At 27.1% G+C, this 27,727-nt stretch overlaps 1 protein-coding gene and 1 pseudogene across 1 annotated transcript; both read left to right on the top strand.

The window, feature by feature from the left end:
• The first annotated feature begins 9,829 nt into the window (after positions 1-9,829).
• On the top strand, positions 9,830-10,958 carry LOC111628428 (annotated as a pseudogene).
• Positions 10,959-12,317: 1,359 nt separating this feature from the next.
• On the top strand, positions 12,318-19,993 carry LOC111628430 (folliculin-interacting protein 1-like). The gene is made up of 2 exons (XM_023372217.1): positions 12,318-12,816; positions 18,744-19,993. The coding sequence occupies exons 1-2, from the start codon at positions 12,514-12,516 to the stop codon at positions 19,122-19,124; spliced, it is 684 nt and encodes a 227-aa protein (XP_023227985.1). The 5' UTR covers positions 12,318-12,513; the 3' UTR covers positions 19,125-19,993.
• Positions 19,994-27,727: the final 7,734 nt, after the last annotated feature.

Genomic DNA, 27,727 nt, shown 5'->3' with positions numbered 1-27,727 from the left:
AAACAATAACTTTTAATCCAGTTAGGGTTGCATCTGTTCGGAATTTCAGTTATTTCTTTTTTTAAATTATTTGAAAAACAAAAACTGGAAATTTTCAAATAATCAACAAGGTGGTATGTTCTTTTAACTTTTCCCTTTTTCAAGCACTTCATGGGCTCAGACATGTCCACAATGGGGCAGCAGGTTGGCAAGGGGATGAATGCCTGGTATATCCAAAACAGACTGCCCATGAAAAATTCCTGTGGTTGTGCACCCAAATTCAATCCTTTGGTTCCCAGAATGGTAGGGTGACACCTTAACTGCCTCAGCTATCTGACTATCTCATCATCAATCATCATCATCAAGTATAGGAAAAAAAATCTAATAAAAAAACCAAAAAGATAACTTCTAAAATGAAAACCAATCACAGTTTTCAAGCAAATGGGTTTAATCATTAAACAAATATACAAAACTTTTATTTATTTATTTTATAAACCGAAAATGTTTGTACTTTTGTTTAATGATTAAACCCATTTGCTGAAAAAGTGTCAATAGTTTTGATTTTAAAAGAAAAAAATGTTCCCAAGTTTAATTTTAGATTTTCTTTTGCTCATCACTTTTTTTAAGTTGATGGTTTTTTCCACAATCCACAATGTGTTTGGAATTTGTTACTCTGAAAGTTGGAAACCTTAACTCTAGCAATAAATTATAATTAAATAACAGACATTTCCAGCTGAATTTATTAACTAACTTCAGAATTGAATATATTGTAGATTAAAAAAACAAGCTATTAAAAGTCAAATCTGAAGGCAGCCAATAAACATAATTAAAAATATTTATTTAATTACATTTAATTACTAATTAAATACTATTGTTTATTCTACTCATTATTGAGTTTTAGTTTTTTTGTAGTTATAAAAAAATCAAATTAATATAAAAGTTTAGAAATGCACATTCAAAATTTCAGTATAAATTAGACAATTAAATTTAAAAATTAATTTTTTTATTATATAATTTCATTTAAATCAAATTATACAAGCTAGGAAAAAATAAATTAACTTCATTATAAACAAATAATAAATTGTAACAATCACAGTATTCAAATGAATATTTAATTAAAAATTTGTAAAAAAAATTATAAGCTCATTGTCTATAGTTTACAATTACAGCATCCAGTAGATTTTTAAACTGACTTCTAAATTAAATTAAAATCATATTGTATTATATGAAATTTTATTTTAAAAATTTTTATAAGTATGTTCAATTTTTTAACATATAAATGAAAGCAAAGAATAAGAATTTCAAGTAAATATGTTTGATTTTTTTTCTAACGGTTTTATTTAGAATGTTATATTATTAATCATATGATATTCAAGAAATAAACTGACTTCATGCATTACACATTACAATAAAATAAAAAGTGAAAACACTTTGTTAAATTATCAGCTAAGTTTTATTATTTAACATTTAGAATATTGAACAATTTTATTTATTTGTTTAATATTGAAAAGATTATGCATTACAGTTTTGATTTAAAAAGTTTTTTTATTTAAAAATTTAAAGAACATATAACAATAAATTTTTTTTTATTAAGAAAATAGAATTTAATAGTAACTTCTAAAATTCAGACATTTTTATTACTCACAATTACTTTATATTATCCTCAGAAATTTTATCTTCAATCACAAAAGCACAACCAAAAAATGAACAAACACATTTTAGTTATTTCTTAATAAATTCTTCTAAGATTAATATCTTGTATGATTCTTGTTAAAATAAACAGTCAATATATTAATATACAGATTACCAGATAGACACTGATCTTTTTATTGGTATCAAAATGGACAGGTAATTTAATTACTTTATTTATTATTATTAATAAATCAATCGTATTTTTAAAATGCCAGATAAAATTTTGCCATCATTGTCATGAAAAAACATGAAAATTTTTGAAAGCTTGTAACCCTCAATAGTTAATTATATATTAAAATCATAATATAAAAATGTATACTTTCAACTACTATCTGCTATAATAATAGTTTTAGTATATCCTTAAATGGCTCTATATATTTTTACTGAAATAAGAAGTTTTAATTCCAGTAAAGTTTTTAATGAAAAAATAATTAGAAAAAATCGTTTTAAAAAAGTGCTTTTACAATAAAGATATGTATTTCATTGATTTATGCTAATATTTAAAGTGTATAATTGTTTGGCTGTTTAGAAATAAATTATACATTCTGTCAGATAATATAAATTTTAAGAATTGTGTTTCACAATGTAAAATGAACAGTCATTGTCTAGGTTTTTCTCAAGCAATTTTTAATGACGTTAGATTTAAAATAAAAAATTTTTATTAGGACATTATAAATTAACTCTATTCTGTAATCAACATTTAAAATTTAATTTAATTGCATTAATTAATCAATTACATATTAATTCATTTAATATGTTAGTATACATTGTAACAGCATGTCTATCTGAAAAGTCTAGATTTATTCTTTAGATGACTATACTTATACTTATAAAAGAGGCGACTCTTTCTTATAAGTAGCCTTTCCATCAAAGAAAAGAGAGATCAATAAAAAAAAAAATATTAAAAAAATACATTCTTGCAAATCACTTCTAAAAATTTTACAGAAAAAAACCAAACATGGTAGATAATATTCACATGAATTATTCTTAAAATTTATTTTTAAAGTTATATAATCTCAAAGAGTTATATGAAATTAATATAATACTAATATTTTTATTAAGAAAAACTTTCTACAAAAAAAAACAAGAATTATTTACAGTTTTTATTTAATTTTCTCCAGAGACCTTCATTACATTTCAGTAAATTTAACAAAACAAATAATTAAAAAATTAATAAAAACCAGTGATAATTAAATTAAAATATATTGAAAGTCTGCTATTTTGACAGACTTTGTCTTCAGTTTTAATTTTAAATTAAAATAATTTATTAAAATTTAATTTAAAATTTAAAAAAAAAAACACTTTTCAGAAATTACAAAAATTCTAATCTTTAATGTAAAAGTGCAAGGTTCAATATTACTTTGATTTTTTAGAATTTGTATATATGTTACCGCTAAAGCTCGAAATCCGTTAATATGTACATTACCTAGCTAATCTGCAGATTAACTAGAGTGATCCGTTAAAGCTGCGAAAATTGTTCAATTTCTCAAATTACCTAGGTAATTTGCAGAGTATCTAGGTAATCTGCACATTAACGGCTTCCGTATCGTTAAAGTTCAAAAGTTTGTTTCTTTCACTTCCTTTCCCCACTCCTTCTTTTTACGTAGATAAATTTAAATCCTAGAATGCAAGCAAGCACCGAATTGGTGAGTAAAATCAAGAAAAGATTCTTCGCAAACCTCTTTAGCGAAGATTTAAAATATAATACGTAGTGTTTTAATAACAAACCAAAGTATGATTCCATAATTGAAGATGTAAAGCAAATAAAAGTTTCCAAGAAGAAAGAATCATCTCGAGATTATCAAATAATTCAAAGGTGTGATGTGTTGACTGTACGAGGCTGTGAAAAACTCATTGAGCCGTTGTCAGATGCGCGAGAAAGGTTTGAAAAAGTTTGTCCATGCCGGAGAATTGTTTGACATTCGATAAAAACTGAAGAAGACCTTGAAAAATTAGAAGATTCACAAGAGACTGTGATTATGAGATCACAGTCAAATCTTACTCAAGAGGACATTCCGTTATCCCCCGCTTCTACAGAATCACCTATAGAAATACAAGAATTTACCGATAGTAATCTTAAACTGCCTTCTATACCGTTGATTGATGATGCAGTCACGAAGAATATTCAGTTACCCTGCACCTCCAAGGAATCGCCTCTGCAAGTTGAAGAAGTCATCACTGAGTTACTCTCAACTTCAGCAGAATCGCCATCACAGTTTCGTACGGAGCCTGTAAAGAGCACTATACAAGACATAGTCTGTATTGTTTGCTCAAAAGCAGCATCAAGTGCTCACAAGTGTAAATCGTGTAATATGTTTGTTCACGCAGTTTGTGGTGAAGTAGATCCTAAAGAGGAAGGGTATGGTAAGAATGTATTGTGCATCATCTGTAAAAAGAATATGGATCAGAAAATACAGCGTGATGAAGCCAAGAAATGTTTAGAAAAGCAAGCAAAGAAAATGTTAGCAGTTTCTAATGCAAAGCACCCAAACGTCGATGAAGGTTTCGCTGTGAGAATTAAAGTACCCGAAGAAGACAGAGCAAAAACTGATGCACGTTCAATTTTAGCTGTGGTTCTTAGTAAAACAGAGGATGGCTTTTATAAACTTGATACTAAAACAGGTATTTTAAAACAATTGTATGCAAAATCTGAATTCAGTGTTTGCAAAGAGAGATTTTTAACGAAAGAAGATGGATGTCCCTGCTGTAGAAATATCTTTACGTCAAACAGCAATAAAACAATCCCTTGGTACTGGGCAGGGTTTCAGAAAATGTGACTGCAAATCTAAATGTACCACAAATAGGCGTGCTTGTCGCAAAAACCAATTGCTACGTAATTCAAAGTGTCACCAATCTTTAGATTGCACTAATAAGTAAGTACAATTTTATCATATGTTTTGCAAATTCATTTCCCTAATTGTAGTAATATTTTAAACCGTTTGATTTTTGTATTAAAGTTTTTTTAATTGATTGATGATTGATTCAATCAACTAATTTGTTGATTGTATTAACTTGATTCTTTAGATATTGAAAATTAAATAAATAACATTATGTTAATTTAAGCGTACAGAAACGTTGCTGTTGTTCCAGCAAAAATCTTATTTTCACTTTACCGAGTGCCTAGTAGGTAATTTGCAGATTACCTAGATAATCTGAACATTACCTAGGTAATTTGAGAAATGGAATAATTTTCGCAGCTTTAACGGATCACCCTAGTTAATCTGCAGATTAGCTAGGTAATGCGCACATTAACGGATTTCGAGCTTTAGCGGTAACATATAAATTTTTCTTTTCTAAGATAGTAATATTTCTAATGAAAGATTTCTTGTGAAGAATAACTCAAACTTTAAGAAACAAAATAATAAAACAAATAAAAATTTATTTCTTCAACAAAGACACAAAATTTATTTTATGATAACATCATTTTCAAATTTAACATTATCCAATATAATTCAGTAAACAACTTACAAAAAATATTTTAATCATTCATTATAAAAATATAAAGTCATCTAATTATAACCATTCTAATTTTTTACTACAGGATCACTTTTTAACAAATTATTATATGATTAATATATCTTTAATAATAAAATGGAATGTGATTTATTTACATATTGCATAATCAATTCTCAAAAATTCAGTAAAATTGTACATTATTTATTCCAACTTTTGAATAATTTGAGTTTTAAAATTAATAAATTGCTAAATCAAAATACATTATTCAATACAGGAATATTAATAAAATTATTAAAATAACAAATTTAACAAATCAGTTATCAAAAATGACAAACTTTTATAAGTTTTTGTAAGATTGATAGTAAATTTTTAAATTGTACAGTTGCCATTTCAGTCAAAAATGCTATTTATATCTTTGAAAATTTATTATCTTACAAACATTTGAACTTTTCATATTCCAAAAATGAGAAACAGATTATTTTTATTATACAGTTCTGTGTAACTTTTATGCAGAATGCTTTTTTTATTATTATTTATTTCTTAAGGCTAAATTGTAACTTTTTTGAATAAAAAATCAGTTTTTTTACATGAAATATTTTATAGCTATAGAGAATATAAACTTTTTGGAGTGTAAATTTCTTTTACTTTAACTGCCAACAAACAATAGTAAGTAGACAAGTTGATCTTAAAGATGCTTGTTACTCTTATCACATCCAACAAACAAGTCCTTTAATTATAAACAATCAGAAAATAGGTTTAATTAATAATAAGTCAAAAAACTGTCTTTATAATGACATTGAAATTGTAATTTTGTCAGACATGATTGACATTTACTTTTTTCATTTTTTTTAAAAGTTGTTGTGAAACTTAAAATGAAAACATAATTAAATCAAATATAATGGTAGTGAAGATTTTTTAATGCATAATTTGCTCTGAAAAATTAAATATAAATTTTTCTTTCCTTTTTTTATATATAATCAAACATATCTAAAAACATTTTAAGGTCATATCTAAGGACATTTTAAAATTATAATTAAGCTAATTATTAATCAAATTTATGAAATTTTGTTTAGAGATAAGCAATTAAGCTGCCAACTAAGATTAATAATAAGAAATTCTGAATTTCAATTAAATAATTTTAAAAATTCTAAAAGAACGGATTAATCCAGAGTGAAATTCAAACTTACAACCTCTGCTCACCAAAGACAATCCAGCTTTTAGATATGTTTAACTATTAAAAATTACATTATGATTTGTATTTANTTTCCAATGTGGTTGACAATAATGACCTCTGTAGATGATTTACAAACAAAATATAGTCAATTAGTTGAAGAATTTGTTTCTTTATTAGAAGATTTTGATACTAAGAACACAAATTTTTTTTGTATCAACTTTGCTGACAGCAGTTCTTACATATCATTTATCTTGGGTGTCAACAGTAGTTCCTTCAAAAGTTTATTCTCATCAAAATTTTCATCAGAAGAACAAATCTAAATGGATGGATCAAGTTGCCAAATCTCATTCATATAATCCTTTATGGTTACAACTACAAGATATATATGGTGCAACTAATTATAAACCAAAAGTAACAAGAATTATAGTGACTGGGAAGAAAATGAATATAATTTATAGATTTCTGTTTGTGCTCAGTTATTTTATTCGGTGTTGTGATGTGTACGACCAAGAACAAGAAATGGTATTTCTTCCAGAAAATTATATTTGTTTGGATACAAGGCATTCACCAGTAAAAAGACCAAATACTGCTGGATCTCCAGTTGTTTTAAACAAAGATAAAGTCCATGATGTTGAACCTATTGTTAATTACGTTTCTGACAGCTGTGAAAAATATGACAGAGAACTTCAAAATGAAACTCTAGATATAAAAGATATTCATTAATATAGGAAAGTTTTAATTTATTTTACAGTAAATACATAAAGTATAAAATATTTGAAATATTAAAATCACAAATTAAACAAAACAGATAATAAAAATTAAATTTTACCAAATTTTTGATTATATTAAAACTAAAATTACAGAAAGTGTCACCACAACAACCCAAAAAAAATTTTTTTTTCAGCTGAAAAATGTATGGAAATGTAAATTTGATGTGCAAAAATTGAGTTAAAGTATACTAAAGTTAGTTACTAAAATTATAACAGTAAAACTTGTAATATTAACTATAAATAAAATGACAGAAATATTGTATTTTGGAATCTTATGATCTAATGTAACATCTTTAAAACAGTGAAGGGGAAAAAAATAATATTAAAAGAAATAAGATGTTGTAAGTATTTATAAAGCAGATAGCATTATTTTAATATTACATCTCATTAATAAAATACAGTATTAACAAAATTTACATACAGTATAAAGAAACTAAATGAAATATATGTTTCTTTATTGTTACAACAGATATGTGGATGATTATATAATAAATTAATGGAACGATTTTATAGAGAGTTCTGACAGTTTTTGTAAAATGAAATAATATCAGGATTTTTCAAGTTGCAATCAAAATTTCTGCAGATTGAATTTTATAAAAACCAAGATAGAAATATTTCTAAGACTTATAATGAAAAATGAATACAAACTGAAAAATACATGTAGTCCTTAAGTTTTGGACATAATACACTGCTAAAAATGTCTGTGAAAATCAAGCATTAGAGTTTCATATTAAAAAGGGAATTCTATTCTCAAGTTGCAATCAAAATTTCCATGATTTGCAGGGAAATATACAACTATACCCAGGTATTTGAATTTCTAAATTAATGAATGATGATCTTTAATACCCATCATGATATTCAAATCAAGTAATTCCAATATATGAATTTCTTTGAAATTCACATTAGTAAAAATGAGAAGTACAGTAAAACCCCAATTATTTGAGGTAGTATGATCCAATGCTACTTTGGATAACTAAAATCTTGGATAAAACAGATGGCCATGACCATTTTGAATTAAAAATTTTAAATATAAAAGATTTATATTGTATTAATTTTAAGCCACTTTTTATTCCTTAATTAATGAATTTAATCATATAAAAAAAGAACATTTTTTATATCAGTTATTATAAAATTAGTACATGCAATAGTTTTAAGGATAAAAATGTATATTATTATATACATTTTTATCCTTAAAACCATTGCATGTACAGCTAAACCTGTCTATAATGAAACCCCAAGGGACTGAACAACTCTTCCGTAGTAGACAGGTTTCCACTATATATAAGTTACCTACTACAGTTATCCCTTCATTAATGCAATTAATAAATTTCTTGACATGTACTGTATACATCAAAATCACATTAATCAAGTACAGTGGTACCTCGATACTCAATCAAACAATCACTATCCCCTAGGACAAATTTTTGGTTAATAACAAATATTTTTATTTTAATAAACAAAAATAGCAAAATTACCAAAACCTTAATTTGCCAAGATAAAACATATCTATGTTAAGTAAAGATGGCTGTTAAAGCCATGTTAATTAAAAAAAGTATATAAAAATCATTGACAAGGATATCATCTGCTGCGTATAAAGGGATTGCTACAATTAATTTTGTATGTTAATCAAACCATGCATTAAGGAAGAGATACCTGTAAATCAATGAATAATTAAATTAATAATTGAGAAACATAATGCTGTGGGTGAAAAGATTATTATTAAGATTATTTTAGTAGTTTAGATCAGTGGATCCCAACATTTTTTACTTGCATACTCCTTAGTTGCTTATTTTCGCTAAGTTTTATTTCACATGTTTGTCAAACAGTTGCACCTTGATCAATTATACAGTGCTGTACAATTACACACAGTTTTTTAAACGTTGTACCCTAAATCATCAGTGTGTATCCCCCTTATTAGGAATTGCTGGTTCAGAATATTTTGAAGATACAGATTATTAAAGATTATTTAGTAGTTTAATTTATATATTGATAATTGATTGATATATAAAAATATTAATCAAAATGAATGAAAAAACTATATGCAAAAATAAGTTTTAAAACTATACCGGGTGGGCCAACGAAAACGAAACGGCAGAGTTATCGTGTTCATCCAAGCAAATCGCTCGGACAGGTCGATTTTATTCTCAAGGGGAAATATTTTTTTCCTTGCATATGCGGTCCAGCTTAAAAGGTTTTTTTATGTTTGTTAATAGTTTGTGTTACTTTTTTCCGAAATAAGTGTTTGTTTAGTTAATAAAAAATGAATGAGTTTTTAAAATATTTTGTTGTCTGTTGTATTCAAAATCACAAACTTTATTGCAGATGATGTTCCCCTTGATAATAAAATCGACCTGTCCAAGCGATTTGCTTGGACGAACATGATAACTCTGCCATTTCGTTTTCGATGGCCCACCCTGTATATCCATATCATTCTGCTCAAAGTAATCATAAAGTATAACTATGTTATTTTAGTAACTATCCAACATCATCATCTTCAAAAACTTATTACATTCTGTAACTGAATTCTATTGCATAAAAATTATGTTTACTTGAGTATATTTCTAAATTATGTGCATTTGTGTGTACATGCACATTGACACAAGGAGAAAAACTCACATAAAAAGTGTTAAGGAATATTTTATTTTCCTGCAAGCGTTTTTGATGCAGTTATGAACTGAGAATTTTCACTACAATGAGAATTCAGAATTCAGTGAGAATACAATGAGAATACAATGAGACAATACAATGAGAATTCAGAAATGAGAAATTTCACTACAAGTTTAGAATATGGAGTTGCTCATAATACTGCCAAATCAACATCATTAGATAATTTACCAGCTAAAAGAAAAGTAAATTTAGGACTTAGTATTATCATTAATTTAGAAAAACTTGAAGAGGAAGAAAGCTTGTTTGAAGACTTTTTCTTTTCTCATATAAATTTGATTGAATGTCATATGCATAAATTAAAGCAGATTGTAACTGATGCTTATTTTCAAGGAAAAAATTTTATTGATAATATATATAAGGGCTTTGAGATTTTGAAAACACTACAAGATTTATATGCAGCACCTAGACTTCAGTTTCCAATGTGGTTGACAATAATGACCTCTGTAGATGATTTACAAACAAAATATAGTCAATTAGTTGAAGAATTTGTTTCTTTATTAGAAGATTTTGATACTAAGAACACAAATTTTTTTTGTATCAACTTTGCTGACAGCAGTTCTTACATATCATTTATCTTGGGTGTCAACAGTAGTTCCTTCAAAAGTTTATTCTCATCAAAATTTTCATCAGAAGAACAAATCTAAATGGATGGATCAAGTTGCCAAATCTCATTCATATAATCCTTTATGGTTACAACTACAAGATATATATGGTGCAACTAATTATAAACCAAAAGTAACAAGAATTATAGTGACTGGGAAGAAAATGAATATAATTTATAGATTTCTGTTTGTGCTCAGTTATTTTATTCGGTGTTGTGATGTGTACGACCAAGAACAAGAAATGGTATTTCTTCCAGAAAATTATATTTGTTTGGATACAAGGCATTCACCAGTAAAAAGACCAAATACTGCTGGATCTCCAGTTGTTTTAAACAAAGATAAAGTCCATGATGTTGAACCTATTGTTAATTACGTTTCTGACAGCTGTGAAAAATATGACAGAGAACTTCAAAATGAAACTCTAGATATAAAAGATATGCCTGAGAGTTTAAAAGTAAAATGCCAACCACTTAAAACAGAAAATGGTATTATTTCAGAAATTACACTTGTAAATGATCTTTGTGAGAATGGTGCAATGGCTGGAAAAATTTCAAAGCAAAAGGAGGAGAAAAAAATCTTTAGATGATAAGGTGAAGCTACAAAAAATTTTATGTTGGGAAAAATTTCATTCAAATCATAAGAATTTTGTTTTAGCCAATCATAATTCTAAACAGTTAGACAGAATATTTAAAGAGAAGCAAAATGTGGAGTTTTTCATTGGAGAAAATCCAAAAATTGACCAACAAATACGAAATAATTTCGCTACAAAAGAAGAAAGGTTAAAGTGGCACGACTTTGTATGCCAGGCAAATCATTTCTTGTGTAAGGAATGCAAAGATAAAGATTTCTGTGAGTTTTGTGAACATTTCAGAAATTCAAATGTGTATAATGATAAATCATTTCAAGACTTGCTTTCTTCTGTGGAAAGTATGCTTTACGACAGCAAAGATCCACTTACAAATAAGTCAATGAAAAATATTAATGAGATTGAAAATATGAATAAGAAGCATAGGTATTCAAATCATCCTGAAGAAGGCAAATTAGTCTGTTCATTACCTTATAAAATAGATCATGTTATAGATAATTCAAATTTGTTTGCAAATCCTCTTTTCACTATTAGTGAGATTGAAGAAAATGATGATAATGCTACATCAGAAAATGATACGCATTTAGAAAAGTCAAAATCTGCAAATCAAGATATTCCATTAAATAAAGATAATCAAACATTTATTCAATCTATTGATGATAGCAAATTATTTATGCAAGAATATCATAATCTTAGATTTACACCTCAAAAATCTATGGGTTTTACTCTCACTAATAAACAGGATTGTGAGGCTCTGGACAGGTCCGAACCCTCACTAAAATTCGCGTTAAAATAATTGTTTTAAAGAAAAAAATATGTTAGTTAGAAATAGATTTTTGATATGAAAACGCGACGCTAGACAATAGAAAACTTTTAAACAATAGAAGAATGTAAGTCCGTCGACCATTTCCGGTTGGAGATCGAATTAAACTTCGATTTTGACCTCTCCCGCGCCCCCGAAAGGTTTCGAATTGTCATCAGGTGACGACGGGAGACCAATCGGAAAGGGGAATCTGAGAGAAAACGGATAAAACCCCGGAAATTCAAGGACGCGACGGCTTCTTCTCCCAAAAGTTCCAAGTGACGGATCTGTTGTTGTGTGTGTGTCTCGCACCCATCTTCGTCTCCATCTCCCGACCTCGGATCGACATCTTTCCCTCAACGGAAGTCGACCGCATCGTCCCGGAGTCGTCCAGACGTGATGGAATGGTTCATTCGCGAACAAGGGACACTCCTTCAAAATGGGACTATCTTGGAAAGGAGAGGAAGACCCAGCGACCGCAGCCGACGTAGAACTTCCAAGATCGCAGTAGTCTTGTAAGCTTCTTTCGTGTTTAATAAACGGTTGTGTTGTTTGTAAACGAAGCATCTATCTCTGACTCAACTGCTTCCACATGTCGTTGATTGTTACCGCTCGGCAATCCAAACGGCAAGGGAGACGATGACGATATATATCACCTATTATCGTTCGTCGAGATTTTTTTATTTCTCCCCCCTCGGCCCCCACAGGACGCTAAATCAAAATTAGAAGTAAATTGTGACAGCTATTGCATTAGATCGAAAAGTCCAGAAGAAGGTTATCATAGTATGAAAGATAACAAACAAAATCAGACAGAATTTTGTTTGAAAAACACTAATACATCTTTTCAGGTGGAGGAACTATTTGATAATTTACCAAATCGCTTGGAAATGCCATTTTTAAGGATCAAAGAAAGAGAACGCAAAAAAGAAAATGTTTATAAAAGTTTAGGATGGTCTTTAATGGCTGGAATTAATGATCATTTTATGCCATGTTTCTGTTTACAAGGAATACATGGAGATTTTAGAAATAAATTAAATTATAGAAATCTCAGGGATGAAATTGTTGAAGATTTAGTGGCATCTGCCAAAGTAATTCTTTTAATTATATAAAACTATATAAATAATCTAAAAATAGAGATCAGTAAATATAGTTTCAACATATTAGTAAGGTATTTTCATCATGCTGCTAAATTATAAAAGATGAGAAAAAAACACTTATCATATTATTGATTAAATTACTAATTCTTTAAATATATGCCTAATCATTAAAAAAGTAGAACTGTTGATTTTTGAATTTGAACATTGTTTGAGATTGTGCTTTCTATTTACAGCACATTATCTCATATTCTTGTAGAAACTATATAAAATTTTATAATCTAAAAACTTTATTCTGTTGTATTCATTATTATTATTATTATATCTACTTGTTACAGTTCTCATTTATTGAAGATGAAGTATCTGAAGCACTGTGTATCTTGGCTGATACTGATCATTGGTAAGTTGTAATAGAAATTTTTATAAATATTTTTGATTTTAGGTATATCAGATAACCAAAAAAGTTTTTGTGGTTTTGTAAAGTTACTAGTTTAAACATTAAGAATGTAGTATTCCTTGTAAATCACATGTTGTTGTTATTACTGTTCTAAATTCACTTTTACAGAAGCTTGTTGAAAAGTTTTAACTGTATAGTTATTTACAATAAATGTAAAACAGGCATCAAAATGTGAGCTTCAAATTCAGTTATTTGTGCAGGCTTACTTTATGAAATTAAACTCAAACATTTAGATTAAAAATTATACATTTACTATTATTTGCAATAAAAAATATTCTGAATGGAAAAATGAAAATAACTATAATTATTTGTCCATTTTGCCTAAGTAGCAGCACCATGGACAAACAATACCAATCAAGTACTATGGATATTATTTAAAATGATTAGTCATCAATAACACTATTTTGTAGTCCTATTTTGATCAAACTTTCCAGTTCACTATCTTGATGAGACATGAAAGCAGATTGTGCTTCCATTAGAAAGTGTATATTTGAATTATGTTTAATGATAGGTAAAAACTTAATTATATTTAATATTTCACTCAATCTGCTATGAGTGAAATAGGTAAGAACAATGCATTACTCTATTTCTATTGAGAAATTGAAATTATTCTGTTTTTATTTAAACAAAAATTACCTTTGTTTTTTTTCTGACATTTTCATATGATATACTGTAATGATACTATATGTGATATCACGAAAAAATAAAAATTGTAATTATAAATTTCACATACAATAGTCATAATGTGAGATCATAAAATGTTACATTAACATATTAATTTATGATTTAACTGTTATTTGGAATAAAATTTTAAGTTTAAACAAATGTAAGATTTTTCTATATACTTTAAAATGCATTTAGTGCATGAACAAAAATGACTGAAATTATTGTTAAACAAGATACATTCAAAGTATAAATGTGGGTTTAGGTCCTATCCATGATCAATTACTTTTTTTGTCTGAGTCTTCGTTCTGTTTTATGCTTTCAGATTTATATAGTAAGATTTACAATTTGAATATTTTTGCTTAAGAAGCAAGACTAATTTGTTTTGTTCAAAAAAACAAATGACATTGATGTGTAGAAAAATGCAATTGATATATAAATGAAAATATAATTTTTTGATTCATAATTGAATTTTTTCAGAGATATATATGGTGCAACTGATTATAAACCAAAAGTAACAAGAATTATAGTGACTGGGAAGAAAATGAATATAATTTATAGATTTCTGTTTGTGCTCAGTTATTTTATTCGGTGTTGTGATGTGTACGACCAAGAACAAGAAATGGTATTTCTTCCAGAAAATTATATTTGTTTGGATACAAGGTAATTTTTAAAAGTTTATTGTATATAATAATTAACATGTGTAAATTTAATATTAAATATACAGTTTTTACAATTTAGTAATAAAAATATTATATAAAAAGTATTTTAATAATTTAAAAATATAAATGTTAAGTGTTGTTATTATTGGATGTAAGAAGTGATTCCTGAATATGACAAAACTTATTAATACTATTAGAAATTCAAAAGAGTGAACACATTTAAGTATACTCTGTATGTAAAAAACTTTTATGTGAAAGTTTGGTTGGCATCATCAATGTAGTTAATAGTTTAATTTTTATTGATATAACTTTATTTATACAAATTCAATTCAAAAACTACAAAAATATATATATATTGTAGATAGAATGCTAATGAGTTGTTGCTTCACTGGATACACAAAATACAAAATAGAAAATTTAAGACTTCCAAATCTATTTTTCTTCAGATTTCCATTGAATATGGAGTTTGTTTGTATTGTTCAAGACAGTATATGAACTCTTCAACCAAAATTAGTTTGGAAACAATTTTAAAATGAATTTGGAGGAGACGAGAGAGTGCTTGTGATCAAACTGCAGAGGTCATCCATTCATTATAAAAACATCAAAGAATATTTAGAAATTTTTAAAAATTTATATTTTAATTTCTGAATTTTCTGATGATGCTCATAACCTCTTAACAGAGCCTCTGTTTTGTCACCCATAGTTTTGTAAGATACATAAATTTTTTCATGAATTTAACATGAATATCTAAAATCTTTCTAACATGTCGAACTGCCTTGTTTGATTTAATCAATTAATTTGTTTAGTATTTACTAAACAAATTAATTGATTAAATCAAACAAGGCAGTTCGACATGTTAGAAAGATTTTAGATATTCATGCATGTTGATCTAACAACATACCTTTAAAAAGAAATTGGAATAATTGTGCTGTCCTGAATGTCATATCCATTCTCATTTTATATTAGTTATTAACTTTTTGTTTTTGCATTTGATAACGGAAAAGATAAACTCAGTTTTTTAAAGTTTTTTGTTTTCTGTAGTGTTTTTTACAAGTGGAAACTAGACTTGCTTTTTGAAAACTGAATTCATAAGAAAAAAATAATGAATTTTTAAGCATTCTAACAAAAATTAAGCACTTTTTAAAGTCTATGATTCAAATCAATTAGTTATTAAAATCTTTAAAGAAAATATTTCTAAAATAAAGTTGTTATTAAGCATTTTTAAAGGACCATTTACAAACTATGTTAAAAATTATTTACAAAATTTTTATTTAGATATTATTTTTATTTTTTATATTTCAATTTAGTTGTTTGGTTAATCATTCTGAACGATTGTTTGTAATCAAAGAAAATGAGATATGTACAATTTACAAATTTTCAATATGACTTCTTACTTCTAAGAAAACATTAACTTTGTCTGTTTGAAACAAGACATATTCAAGGTCTTTGATCTGAATTCTTGTGATATTTAAGTAAAATGGGGATTTATGGAAGGTGATTAAGTAAAAATGTTTGTAAATAAAATAGAAAATTGATTATCATCTTGGTTAATTTATAAAGAACTAAGTTTTCATCAATTAAAATTTATTTATAAATGCAAAGTATTAATAATCAAATTATTGGGCTGCAATTTGAAAAAATTATAGACCTATAAATTCCCAGTCATCCTTCTATCTTTCCTTAATCTCAAAAATAGTGTTAGATAAATGAAATTTAAGACCAGATATGGAAAGCATAAGAGCAGGAGTCACTGATTAACTATATATGAACTTCAGATGCAAGCTGGAAGTCATGTTATTTCAATTCAAAAATTTTTCCTTGAAAGGAGTTAGATGACTGGCATGGCTCTATTGTTAAAGTAAAAGTATGATGTAGAGGGGCAAGCCGCTACTAATTTGAGTTGGAGAGAATATACTTTAAATTAAATAAATTTAAAATTTAAAAATTATTGGGCAGCCTGAATTTGTGATGATATAACAATAAATTATTGCTTTTTTTTGTTTATTGAATTAAATCATTGTTGTAATGACTTGGACTTGACTTCGCCTAAGATTTGTTGAATCTCAAAACAGTCTTTCCAAATCGTAAATGGATTTTTAATGATAGTGTTCTTAGATAAACTCCTGTTTATAACCAAATTTCTGTTCTTAATGCGAGAATCCACAGTGAGAAGCTTACTACTTTTCTCACCTTAGTGCAACGTCGGGCTGGTAGGACCTGCACAACTGTCAGTGGGTGGCTTTGTAGGGTTAAAAGCAAGTAGGAGGGCTGCATATAACTTCGAGTGGGGAGTGCTGTGGGTAAGTCAATAGGGCCCGATTTCTGAATAAATTCATTCAACATCAAATAAACAAAAGTTTAATGAGTTAGGTAAAGCAATGGATAAATACAACTGGCATAAAATATAGCTAGGCCAATGGCCTAACTATGTACTCCTCTAATTATCAAGAGAGAGAGTTTATGAAACCAAGTGCATAATACCTCTGAAACAGTCAGAAGTTTTCTCATAGTGTTGCATCTCTTTTTGCTGGCGAATTTGGAGGAGACGAGAGGGTTGCCAGATGGAGCTTTGATCTACACTCTTCTATGCATGAGTCAATCCTGAGATGTGTGTGTTAGCTCCTTATATCCTGTAATCTCCTCCAATTGGGGTTAGGATTTTTATCATATGACGGGACATTCATCACGACTCAAGTTGATAGATGTTTGTCAAAAAATATGTGATAAGATCTTGCCATGGAAAGTCAGGAGTTGAAAAAGGAAGGTTTATTTCCCCTTTTTCCTCTTTTCCCACAAAATTACAAAAATGTGTTGTTTTTAATGACAAAATAATATTTTAGTTTTTTTCTTTTATTTAATAAATTTAATCCCCATCTCCACAATCTCACATTAAGATTGAAAATATAGTATGTCTACAGTTTATATAGTCTGATTTTTATGATTTTATAATATAATATACATAAAAATTAGCCAAAGATGTAAAGCTGGATTATTTATAGGTTATAATAATTTACTGATAATTAGCATATTATAGCCAAAAATAATCTGGTTTGAAGTCTTTGGATAATTGAATATCCAGCATGGCTTACGTTTGTACAAAAAATAATTTTATTATATTGTAAAAAGTGAAATAGTCAAACCCATTTAATATCACATCTGTGAGACTGTCAGAATATGGTATTATTAATTAAGCAGAGTTGTCATTAAGAGGTGAGCTTGAGAGTTGATGAAAATGCTTTAATTGGACCAGTACACGTAAACCTACTTATATATATATCCTACATTTGCAACATTAAATACATACAAGTTATTATCAAGCACCAAATTCATTACATATAGTAAAGTAAAAAAATCAAATGTAAAATAATTGTTTATAAATACGTAATAACTGTACAAACAAATTGTAAATCCTAATCGTTAGATTACAATAGATAAACTGTTCAAAATGCATAGGAAGGTTTATAACTTTTTAAGGTTAGGTACTAGCTAACTTTTCAGTAGACAAGTGTACAGAACAGGTCTACTTGAACCATTTAAGCAGCATGCACTCAACATCCAAGTGAGAATTTACACATATTTGCTTACAACCTGATGCAGTTGATGACAAGTGAAAGTTTTTGAATTTTGGTATGGTTTTTAACAAGTTTTGATACAGTGGAAATGTCAATGCCAAATTTATCTGTAGTGTCTTCCTTGTAACATTTTCATCAACTTGATACAGAATGTCTATTTTAGTGTTTAAATTGAGAGAGGCAGAGTCAACCTTTCTTTACAGGCCACATGTCCACCTCAATATGTAAAACATTAAAATCTTCCCTCTGGCAATGGTGGAATCAGTTAAAAAATATACATTTTGATAAAGGAGGGAAGATTTTAACATTCTACATATTGTGGCAGATGAGTAGCTTCTAAAGAAGGTCGACTCTGTCTGGAAGACTGTTAATTCCTCATGTGCACAAAAAAGGACAAAATTTTAAGGACACATTTTACATATTGCCTGTTACAAAAAATTTTTAAAATAATTTTTCTAAGTTTAAAAATATATCTTTCTTTTTATACATTATATAAGCAGTTAAAGTTATCTATACAATAAAATGTATTTAAATGTTTGGGAGAAATTTGCTTTCTGATGATNACAATTCTCATTTATTGAAGATGAAGTATCTGAAGCACTGTGTATCTTGGCTGATACTGATCATTGGAAAATTGAATTACTTTCAAGTAGTTCTGTTTTGAGCAATACTAACAACAATCCTGTTATGATGTCACCTCTCATTTCTGAAATCTGTGAATCTCTCACGCAAATGTATTTACTAGACATTACTCCGGAAAATTGTATGATGTATCTGGAGAGCAGACTGCAAGAATTGTATTTCAGAAGTTTGTCTCTAGCTGAATTTGTTAATAATTCTTCATCAATAGAATTAGATAATATTGCAAAATCATTAAAATTAGATCCATCTGACATTCCTTTATTATTAGCAATTGTATCTAGACCCAACCTAGCTTTAGCATATTAATATCAAGAAAATCACTAACTAATATATTTTTCCAATTAATGACTTAACTAATTACAAGAAATTAACACATTGTGTTATTTGTTATATTTAAGAATTGAGTTTCCAAGAATTTATATTTGTATATAGACTGCAAAATTATTATATTAGAATTGATGGCACAAAACACTTTTATGTAAATATATTCAATCCAAATCATTTAAATTGGTTAAAACACTAAATGGGATACAGAATTAACTGTATTCCTAAATAAAAAAGAAGAATATTTTATAATTAATATATTATGTATTTTATACAGAAACAATTTTACAGGACTTTATTTTGAATTGTCTTTCAATATAGCAAACATGAGCATTGGTAACTATGTATTTGCCATTTGTTAGTTTGGTATCAATTAGCAGTGGGACCACATCCATCATTTATTTGAAACAATCTGTATTGTACATACAATGTTAGTTGAAAATTTATTTCTTATAAGATGTTATAAAGTGATAACTTTTTACTAACTGTTTTCTGAGATTATCTACTAGTCATTTACAATATTTTGGTGCAATATGATTGTTATAAATGTAATTAAATTTATAAATTATTATGTATATAAATATTCTTACATTGTAAATATTATATGTCTGCTGCATTTATAACTAATTCAAATTTACTTTTATCGTATTTTTTTGTTTTCTCCAAAATTAGTTGTGCCATATTTTGATTGCTATAAAACCATATTGTGAAAAGCTTTGTTAAAAAAAAAAAAAAGTTAATTCTAGATGTGTCAATATAATATAAAATAGAAAAATATATGCATTATATATTTTTCAAAATTGTATTTTGTAGTATTTTCCTTGTGCCATCAGAAACAGGGTCAAGATTAGTTATCGTGAAAGTAAAATAAATTTTGTGATGATTTATCATTCCTTTATAATAAAGGTAACAGAATACCTGTTTGCATTTTAATTGTTGTTTTTTTTTCTTGTTCTCTATTCAGTATATTTATTTTTAACATCTAGATTATATAAACAGATTGTTGTGGTATATGGCATATTTAAATAATTTGAAATAAAATTTTTATCTTTCTTTTTTGTTTTTTTTATTTTTTGAAGAATTATTTTCAAAATTTAAGCTTATATGAAATTTTAAGGCTGTGATTAAGAATCAAATATTTTATTGGAGATTTTGAACAAAATTCATTTGATAATTTTTAAAAGCAAACATAGAAAAAAAATGTTAAATTTTATCATACAATCAAATATTTCTTGATGGAAGATTGAGCATATTTTGCTATTTTAATTAAATAATCATAAAAATAGTTAATAAAAAAAACTAGTGAAAATTTTTAATGGCAAACAATTTACTTATATTTGAAAAAAAAAAATGGAATAAGCATATCTCAAAATTTTAGATGAAAATCTTAGTTCAAAATGTTGAACATGGCTTTGAGACATTATTCAACAAATGTGGTGCCTTCATCTTAACTTCATCTCAGGTGTGTGTATAATTCATCGTAATTATAAATGTACGAACAGAGCATTAGTCTGTTGTTTTGATTTTAATTTGATTCTGTAAATATGAATCCAACAATTTTGCATGGCCGAAATGAATTTTTTTTTCGATTAATTTGTTATTTGTAGAACTATGTTTGCTTAACTTTCAAGAATGAATTTAAATACTTTTGTAAAAAATATATGTAATGTACAGTTATAAACATATTAAACACGGGAAAAAAGATCTATTTTTATAATATGATTTTATTTTTAACTTATTTTGATTTTTAAGATGTATTTTTTCTTTTAAGTTGTTTTAAGAAACCTATTTGCTGACAAAAAGGAAGGAAATTTCAGTTTGTATTATTTAGTCATACATATACAGTAATTTATAAAATCAAGATTTATTCTTTTTGTCAGATTTTACAATTTTTTTTTGTGATTTTACAACCTGCTTAAGACTAATTGAAAGAATGTCACTGTCACTTAACAATTTCATGTTGGATATGTAAATACTATGGAGGGTATTTGTCTTATACAGTAACAAGAGAGAAATTTCAGTGCCAAATTTATTATTTAAAAAAATTTTAAATTTATGTTAACCTATTTTGTGTGTCTGAGAATTATATGAAGAACAAAATGTGCAAGTAATCAGTTATTAGTTAAAAATTACAAAATTTTATTTGGAATTCTATACTAAAAAAAGAATTTTTCATAAAGTAGAACAAAATCTAAACATTTTAATGTGCCTTCTCATAGAGAATGTCATAATAATGGAAATTTGCTTTTAAGAAAAATGTTGAATACAACTAATTTGAAGTTCTGCTCTTGTACAAATAACTGAAATATTAATAGCTTTACATTGATTAAAGATTCAATATGATGATGTGACATATCAATAAATTTATGTGCAGTTTTACTTAAACTGCAACATTTATGTTTGTGTGAAATTTTTGCACAAATTACTTTTACTAAGTAAAAGATTATATGTATATTTTACAACATTATTTCTAGAATTAGATGTTCATAATACGAAGAAATTATATTGTAAATATGCACGTATTACAAAATGTAACCAATGTGTCTTGTAACAAATGCCAACTTTCTTCACTAATTTAAAAAAAAATAAAATAAAACAAACCAAGTATTTAAAGATCATGTTCATTTTACATCAAAGTTAAATTTCAGATAAGATAAATTATGTGTTATTTTCTGATTAATAAGAGTTATTCTGTCAGAATATTAACAAACATTAATTAACTTTTGAACTTAAAATCAATTAATTGTGTCCACATATACTAATATCGAGATATTGTTTTCATCCTTTAGAAAAACATACATTAAAATTCTATTTATTCTCGTGTAACATAGAAATTAGTAATAATACAAGGTAATCAAATTAAAAGTTTATTTACAAGAAGAATGAGGAATTTTAAATGTTTCTTGTAACACAACAGGGCAATAAATAATTAGCTCATGTTGCAAAGTCTACTTGTCACAAGTAAACTTTTCTTTTGACTACTCCAGTGTAAGTGATTTACCTATTGAAAATGTCATAACTTACGAATCATTTTAGATTTTATGTAATTAATATCTCTATTCTTAATGATCCCAAATATGAAATCAGGAATGAATATATTCCTTTTCTTATAAAAATGTTTTTTTGAAAATTACAGTATTAAAAGTTTTGTAACTTTTTATCTTTCATGTGGTCTATATTTTGAATTTGATATTATACAATAGTTAATTGTAAATGTGACTTAAACAATTCCGATCAAGTTTGATCTTTAAAAGATTTTTTTGTAATGAAGAACTTATAGTACTCAGGAATAAAGGCATTAATTTCTTCGATAATGTCGACCATAAAAAAATGATGTAAACTGAACATTTCCTTTAAAAACTATTAATGGTGCTTGAAAAATAAAAATAGAAATTGTCCCATAACATATAAATATTTATATCTAATAACAATTACTATACCTAACAGTTTTCATTATTTTAGAATTTACGAACATTAGCTGTATAACAAAAAATGCTGTAAGATAATTCCAGATAAGTATAATAACTGCCATCAAAATATAGATTTAAGATTTTTATCAAATTCTAGAAAACATTCTCTCATTCTGTAATATATCAATACAAATAGGATAGAAAGCCTCAAATGTAGAAGATAAGCATTAATGGTAGAATTCATGTGTATATAGTTATAAATATATATATAAATGAATGTTGTGAATTTAGAGACATCTTTGTAATGTTCCATAAACGGGGATGAATGTAAATATAATCCTGTAGCATATAATCATTTTCTCTATGTAAGAAATTGGTTTATTATATATAAATATAGAAAATAAAAGTAAATTAAATTTGAAAAGTTTGTTTTAATATGAAGTAATTAATAATATAAAAGCTATAGTGTGTGTGTTTGTTTGTTTGTGTTTATGAATTCTATATAACTCCTGCTATTTTTGTCCAATCGGGTGAAAGTTTGATTATATCCTTTTTATGTTCTGACAAAATATAAGCTGCTAATTTGCAGAAATATTAGCTATTAGCTATAAAAAAGTTTTATTGATTCCAGCTGAGTGACATTTACCTTAAGTTGCATTTTAAAATATTTTGGCAAGTAGCATAATTTTAAATTTAAACGTTAAATTTTAAAAAATTAGTTACATCATGTCATTTCTATAATGCATTTTTTAAAAACTTTCCATAGTGACTCCATGATGTTTTATTGTTCATTCAGAAGTAACCATCTAATAAGCCTGTTGTTTAATGTATTATCATGCATCAATTACAGTATGTTCCAAATGTTCCAATGGACAGTATAAGTTATTTAATTTGTAGAAATAGCTGCTACTTAAATTTATTGAAATCTCTTCTCAACTTTTCAATCTCTGTTTTTTGACAGGAAGTAGGCCATCATACTTGAAGGGGGAATTTCTAGTTGTTAAATAATTTTCAACATGATAACTTCTGACAATTTATATATAATTTTATAGTTTTATTTACAAATTTTTATCATCTGTAATTAATTCAATTTCAAAATTCTTTTCTTACTTATGACTCCTGTAATGTGTTAAATTTTACTGGTAATATAATGACAATGTTCAATTTATCCATACTTTTTATTCAATTAAATATTTTCAAGGATTATCTTCAAAATCAAACAACTTTATATAAAAACAAAAATAATAGCTTATAATAAGCAATATACTAACTTTGTAATATAACCTATGATTATACAGGGTTATTCAAAGAGAATGGTGAAAAAGTAAAGCTGATTTATTTGTACCTGAATAACATACAGCAACAGTAATAACATGAAAAGACAAGAATTCACCAAATTTCACACACACTATAAGTGTTTGATGTGGATGCAGTTAGTAACATGGCAGACTATAAAAATGGGGATGGCACAAGCTATAAAAAGGGCACTGTACATTATGGAAGAAGCTTCAAACTCTAATTCAATGTTGGATCAGTGCTCCCACAAGGTGGCTCGGGGCTATCGTGGCCTTGAAGACAAAGAATGTTGTTTTGAATAACATACGATGAAGTTTCTTGGGACAGTGGACAAATATTGTTTATTAGTTTCTTTTATATTCACAGAATAGGCTAAAAGCCACAAATTTTCTGTTGTTTGTTGATAATGGAATATTGTGTATCTTTGGGAATTAGTGAAAGGTCAACCAAGAGGAAAAGAGGACATATACACAAAGTTCTGCAATGTATGGTCATCTCTGCTTCTTATATTCATTATATCTAATCAAACTTAAATCTTGTAACTTTTATTTGATTTCTTTTCATACTAGAAATGAAAAGTTTGTTCTATTTCAGTAGCAAACTTTCCATTAGCCTTCCTAAACTAGGTTCCCTTCTATTGCTCATTCATTGTGTGATTGGATTTCAGATCACCATTCCTGTTCCCTTGAGATTCTAAAAGGAATTAAGAGTTTTCCTTAATGACCCAATTAAAGTATTGATTATACATTAACATCATCTTTTATAATTAATTTTGAAAATTATAAAATGAAAACAGTGAAGACACATTATGAAAGCATTATTTTTTCCATAATTTTCTTGAATGTTTGTACTTTTAAATTGGCTATAAAGTTCCTGCATCATAAATTATTTCCAAAATTCATATTAAGAGGTTACAACAAACCTTTCTTTATATTTCCAACAAAATTTTTAGGGAAAAATTATTTAAATGAAGAAAAAACAAATAAGTGTTGTAAAAATTAATTTAATAAAGTATCAAATAAATGCCATTTTTATATAATATGTATTTTAACATGTTGTCTGTCAGATGTGGGGACATGGCAATTTTATTGTAGGTTTTGTCACCCAGTAATGGTGACAACCATTGTAATAGTTTGAAGCTATGTCTCCATTATATGGTGATGCTGAATACATTTACAAAAATGATTTAAAATCTTTGGCATCCAGAGAAACCTTTAGGTAAGAGTTGCTGGTTTCATAAAATTAAAAAAATATTATGAAGGAAATTATAAAAATTAAAAATATATGTAAAATTAGTACAGAAATAATAAAATAAAATCAATAAGAATTCAAATTAATAAGCATAGTAAAATGAATATTTATTGACTTAAACACACAAAATAATTTTTTCTCATGTTTTTGGTATTTATCAAATATTGTTAATAACATAGGCATTAAATTACAATAAATAAAATAGTCTACTGAATGAAACATTACATTTTGTCATGACAGAATGACCTGTGAAATACTGTTTAAACATTGTGATGAAATGTGTTATTCAGAATTATTCATTAAAAATTTATTCAAAAATGATTCCTCTAGCTAGCAAGGGGAGGGCCAGACGTTCGGGTCTCTGATCCAAACCGAACTTGGTTATCACGTAGCCCTAAACACAAACAGCTGGTTGTCCAAATAAAAGGACCTACTTGTCAAGCGTTTCCAAAAATTAGGCCTTTGAAAACTTAGTGTTTAGTTTATAAGTCTTTGGCTTAGTAAGATCTACACATTTTTGCAATGAAAACCTCTCTATTCCTCACGTTTAAACCTTATAAAACAAGAAATTAAAAATTGTGACATCATTTCCTGTTCTGTAGATTTATTCACAACTATCTTTACTCTTGGATATGAAACTTATAGAGACTTATAAGCTAAACACTAAATTTTTACAGGCCCAATTTTTGGAAATGCTCGAAAAGTGGGTCCTATTATTTGGACAAGGAGCTGTTTGTGTTTAAGGCTACATGCTCGCCAAGTTTCATTCGTATCAGAGACCCAAATCTCTGGCCCTCTCCTTGTAAGTGACAGTTTAACATGTTACTTTTGCTTTCCAGATGCCAAACTGATAAGGCTACCGGCATCTGCATTAATTAGTCAGTAAAACTGGTAGCGATAAATAATTTGAAGTGGTGAGAAAAAAAAAATTAAAAACTGGCCAAATCAGAGTCAATGTGGATATACTAGTCCTTGCGCTACGCTCTAAAGTACAGTTAATGTGTCAGGTTGCCAATAGCTGGCATTAGTCACTGTTAGGCGAGAAGATTGTTTATCCATTTAGTAGTAGGTAGTTTTACCATTTTGAAGTGTTTTTGTAACTTTTTTTCTACTGTTCTGTCAAAAGATCTTATTCATAATTACATTTTTAAATTTTATATCATGTATAAAGAAAGAAAAAGTATATATGATTTATAAAATTTAATAAGATGATAATTTGAAATTACAGATGAGGATGCGGATAAATCGAAAATAATTATATTTTTGATTTAATTTATCCAGGTTTTAAATAGAGATCTTTTTAAAACTGTTAATTTTTACATATTGTGAATGAAAGTTTTGTACGTAATGTTCTGAATATAATATATTCAGAGCATTAATACGTATGTATTGAACAGAATATGTAATGGTAATGAACAGGTAATGTAATATAAGTGAATAAATTTGCATTTTACTGTTTTATTTTATTACATATGTATGACAATTAGGAAAATCATAGCTTATCCTCTAATACATTTAAATAACCATAGAAAATTTAATCCAGATAAACTATTTTTAAATAATTTATTAACTTTAACACTACATAAAGTCTGCTATGCAATTTTAATTGATTCAGTATATGAGAAATTGTATTTGGGACGAAACAGTATTGTATTTTTGACATGAGAAATTACATTTCTTATGACACTCACATTGGCTCTACATATTTGGTAAATTTATACTGTATAATAATCTGCACCATCAAAAGTAGAATATGAATGAAGATTTATTGATGGCCTAATACACCTGTCCTTTGTTTATATAGGCCTAAAACATCACTAGCATGTCTTTCTTTAGCCTCCATGTCATCACTAATCACTATCACTGTCATTATCTAATAATACTGTCCGAACTTTTGCCATCCTACATTTACCTATTTTATTTGTCAACCTCTAACTCATCATCCTCTAATCATCTCCAATTTATTGTGTGTCTGTAAATATGTTGTCTAAGTTGGAATTTTCTCTAACAGCCTATATTTAAAATCGAAGAACTAAATCTGACTTTTAATCCCCTTCCCTATTCCTAACTTTTTTTTGGTTCAACTTCAATCTCTATCTTGTATATATATAAGCCATTGTCGTGTCCCGTCTGTAACGGTATGCCTAAAACGCCCACTAGGGGCGACCTAGCGATGATTTTAAATTAACAATAAATTATTTTTATTTGTAATATGAATTTATTATTTATACCACGGAATGGTATAAATAATTATTATATGCTTTGATTAACCTTGCGCCGCACGTTTACAACATCCCGTGATTCACAAGTCAGTGAATGTCGCGCATTGACTCACGGGAAATTTGTTGAAAAAAATGGCGGATACATTTAAATTAAAGTCGAGGTTTACAAGCAAAGGTAAATAAACAAATTTAACTATTTTAAAGTTTTATAGAATGTTTAATAAGTAGAAATGTAGATCCGTATGATGCGATTGGGACTTTAATTTAACAGAGCTGTAGAGCATATTGATAGGAACAAAAAAGTCAAAAGGAACCGCGTCTCATTGGAATTTGTAAAGAACTCCCACTAGGGTGCGTCCCGGGCTACTAGTCTACTACCGTATTTCCCCGAAAATAAGACAGTGTC

This window comes from Centruroides sculpturatus, unplaced genomic scaffold (genome assembly GCF_000671375.1).
Source record: "Centruroides sculpturatus isolate CEXI.00-Female unplaced genomic scaffold, Cexi_2.0 scaffold557, whole genome shotgun sequence".
Taxonomy (NCBI): domain Eukaryota; kingdom Metazoa; phylum Arthropoda; class Arachnida; order Scorpiones; family Buthidae; genus Centruroides; species Centruroides sculpturatus.
The sequence above is the reverse complement of the archived record's forward strand: the minus strand, read 5'-3'. Positions and strand labels throughout refer to the sequence as shown.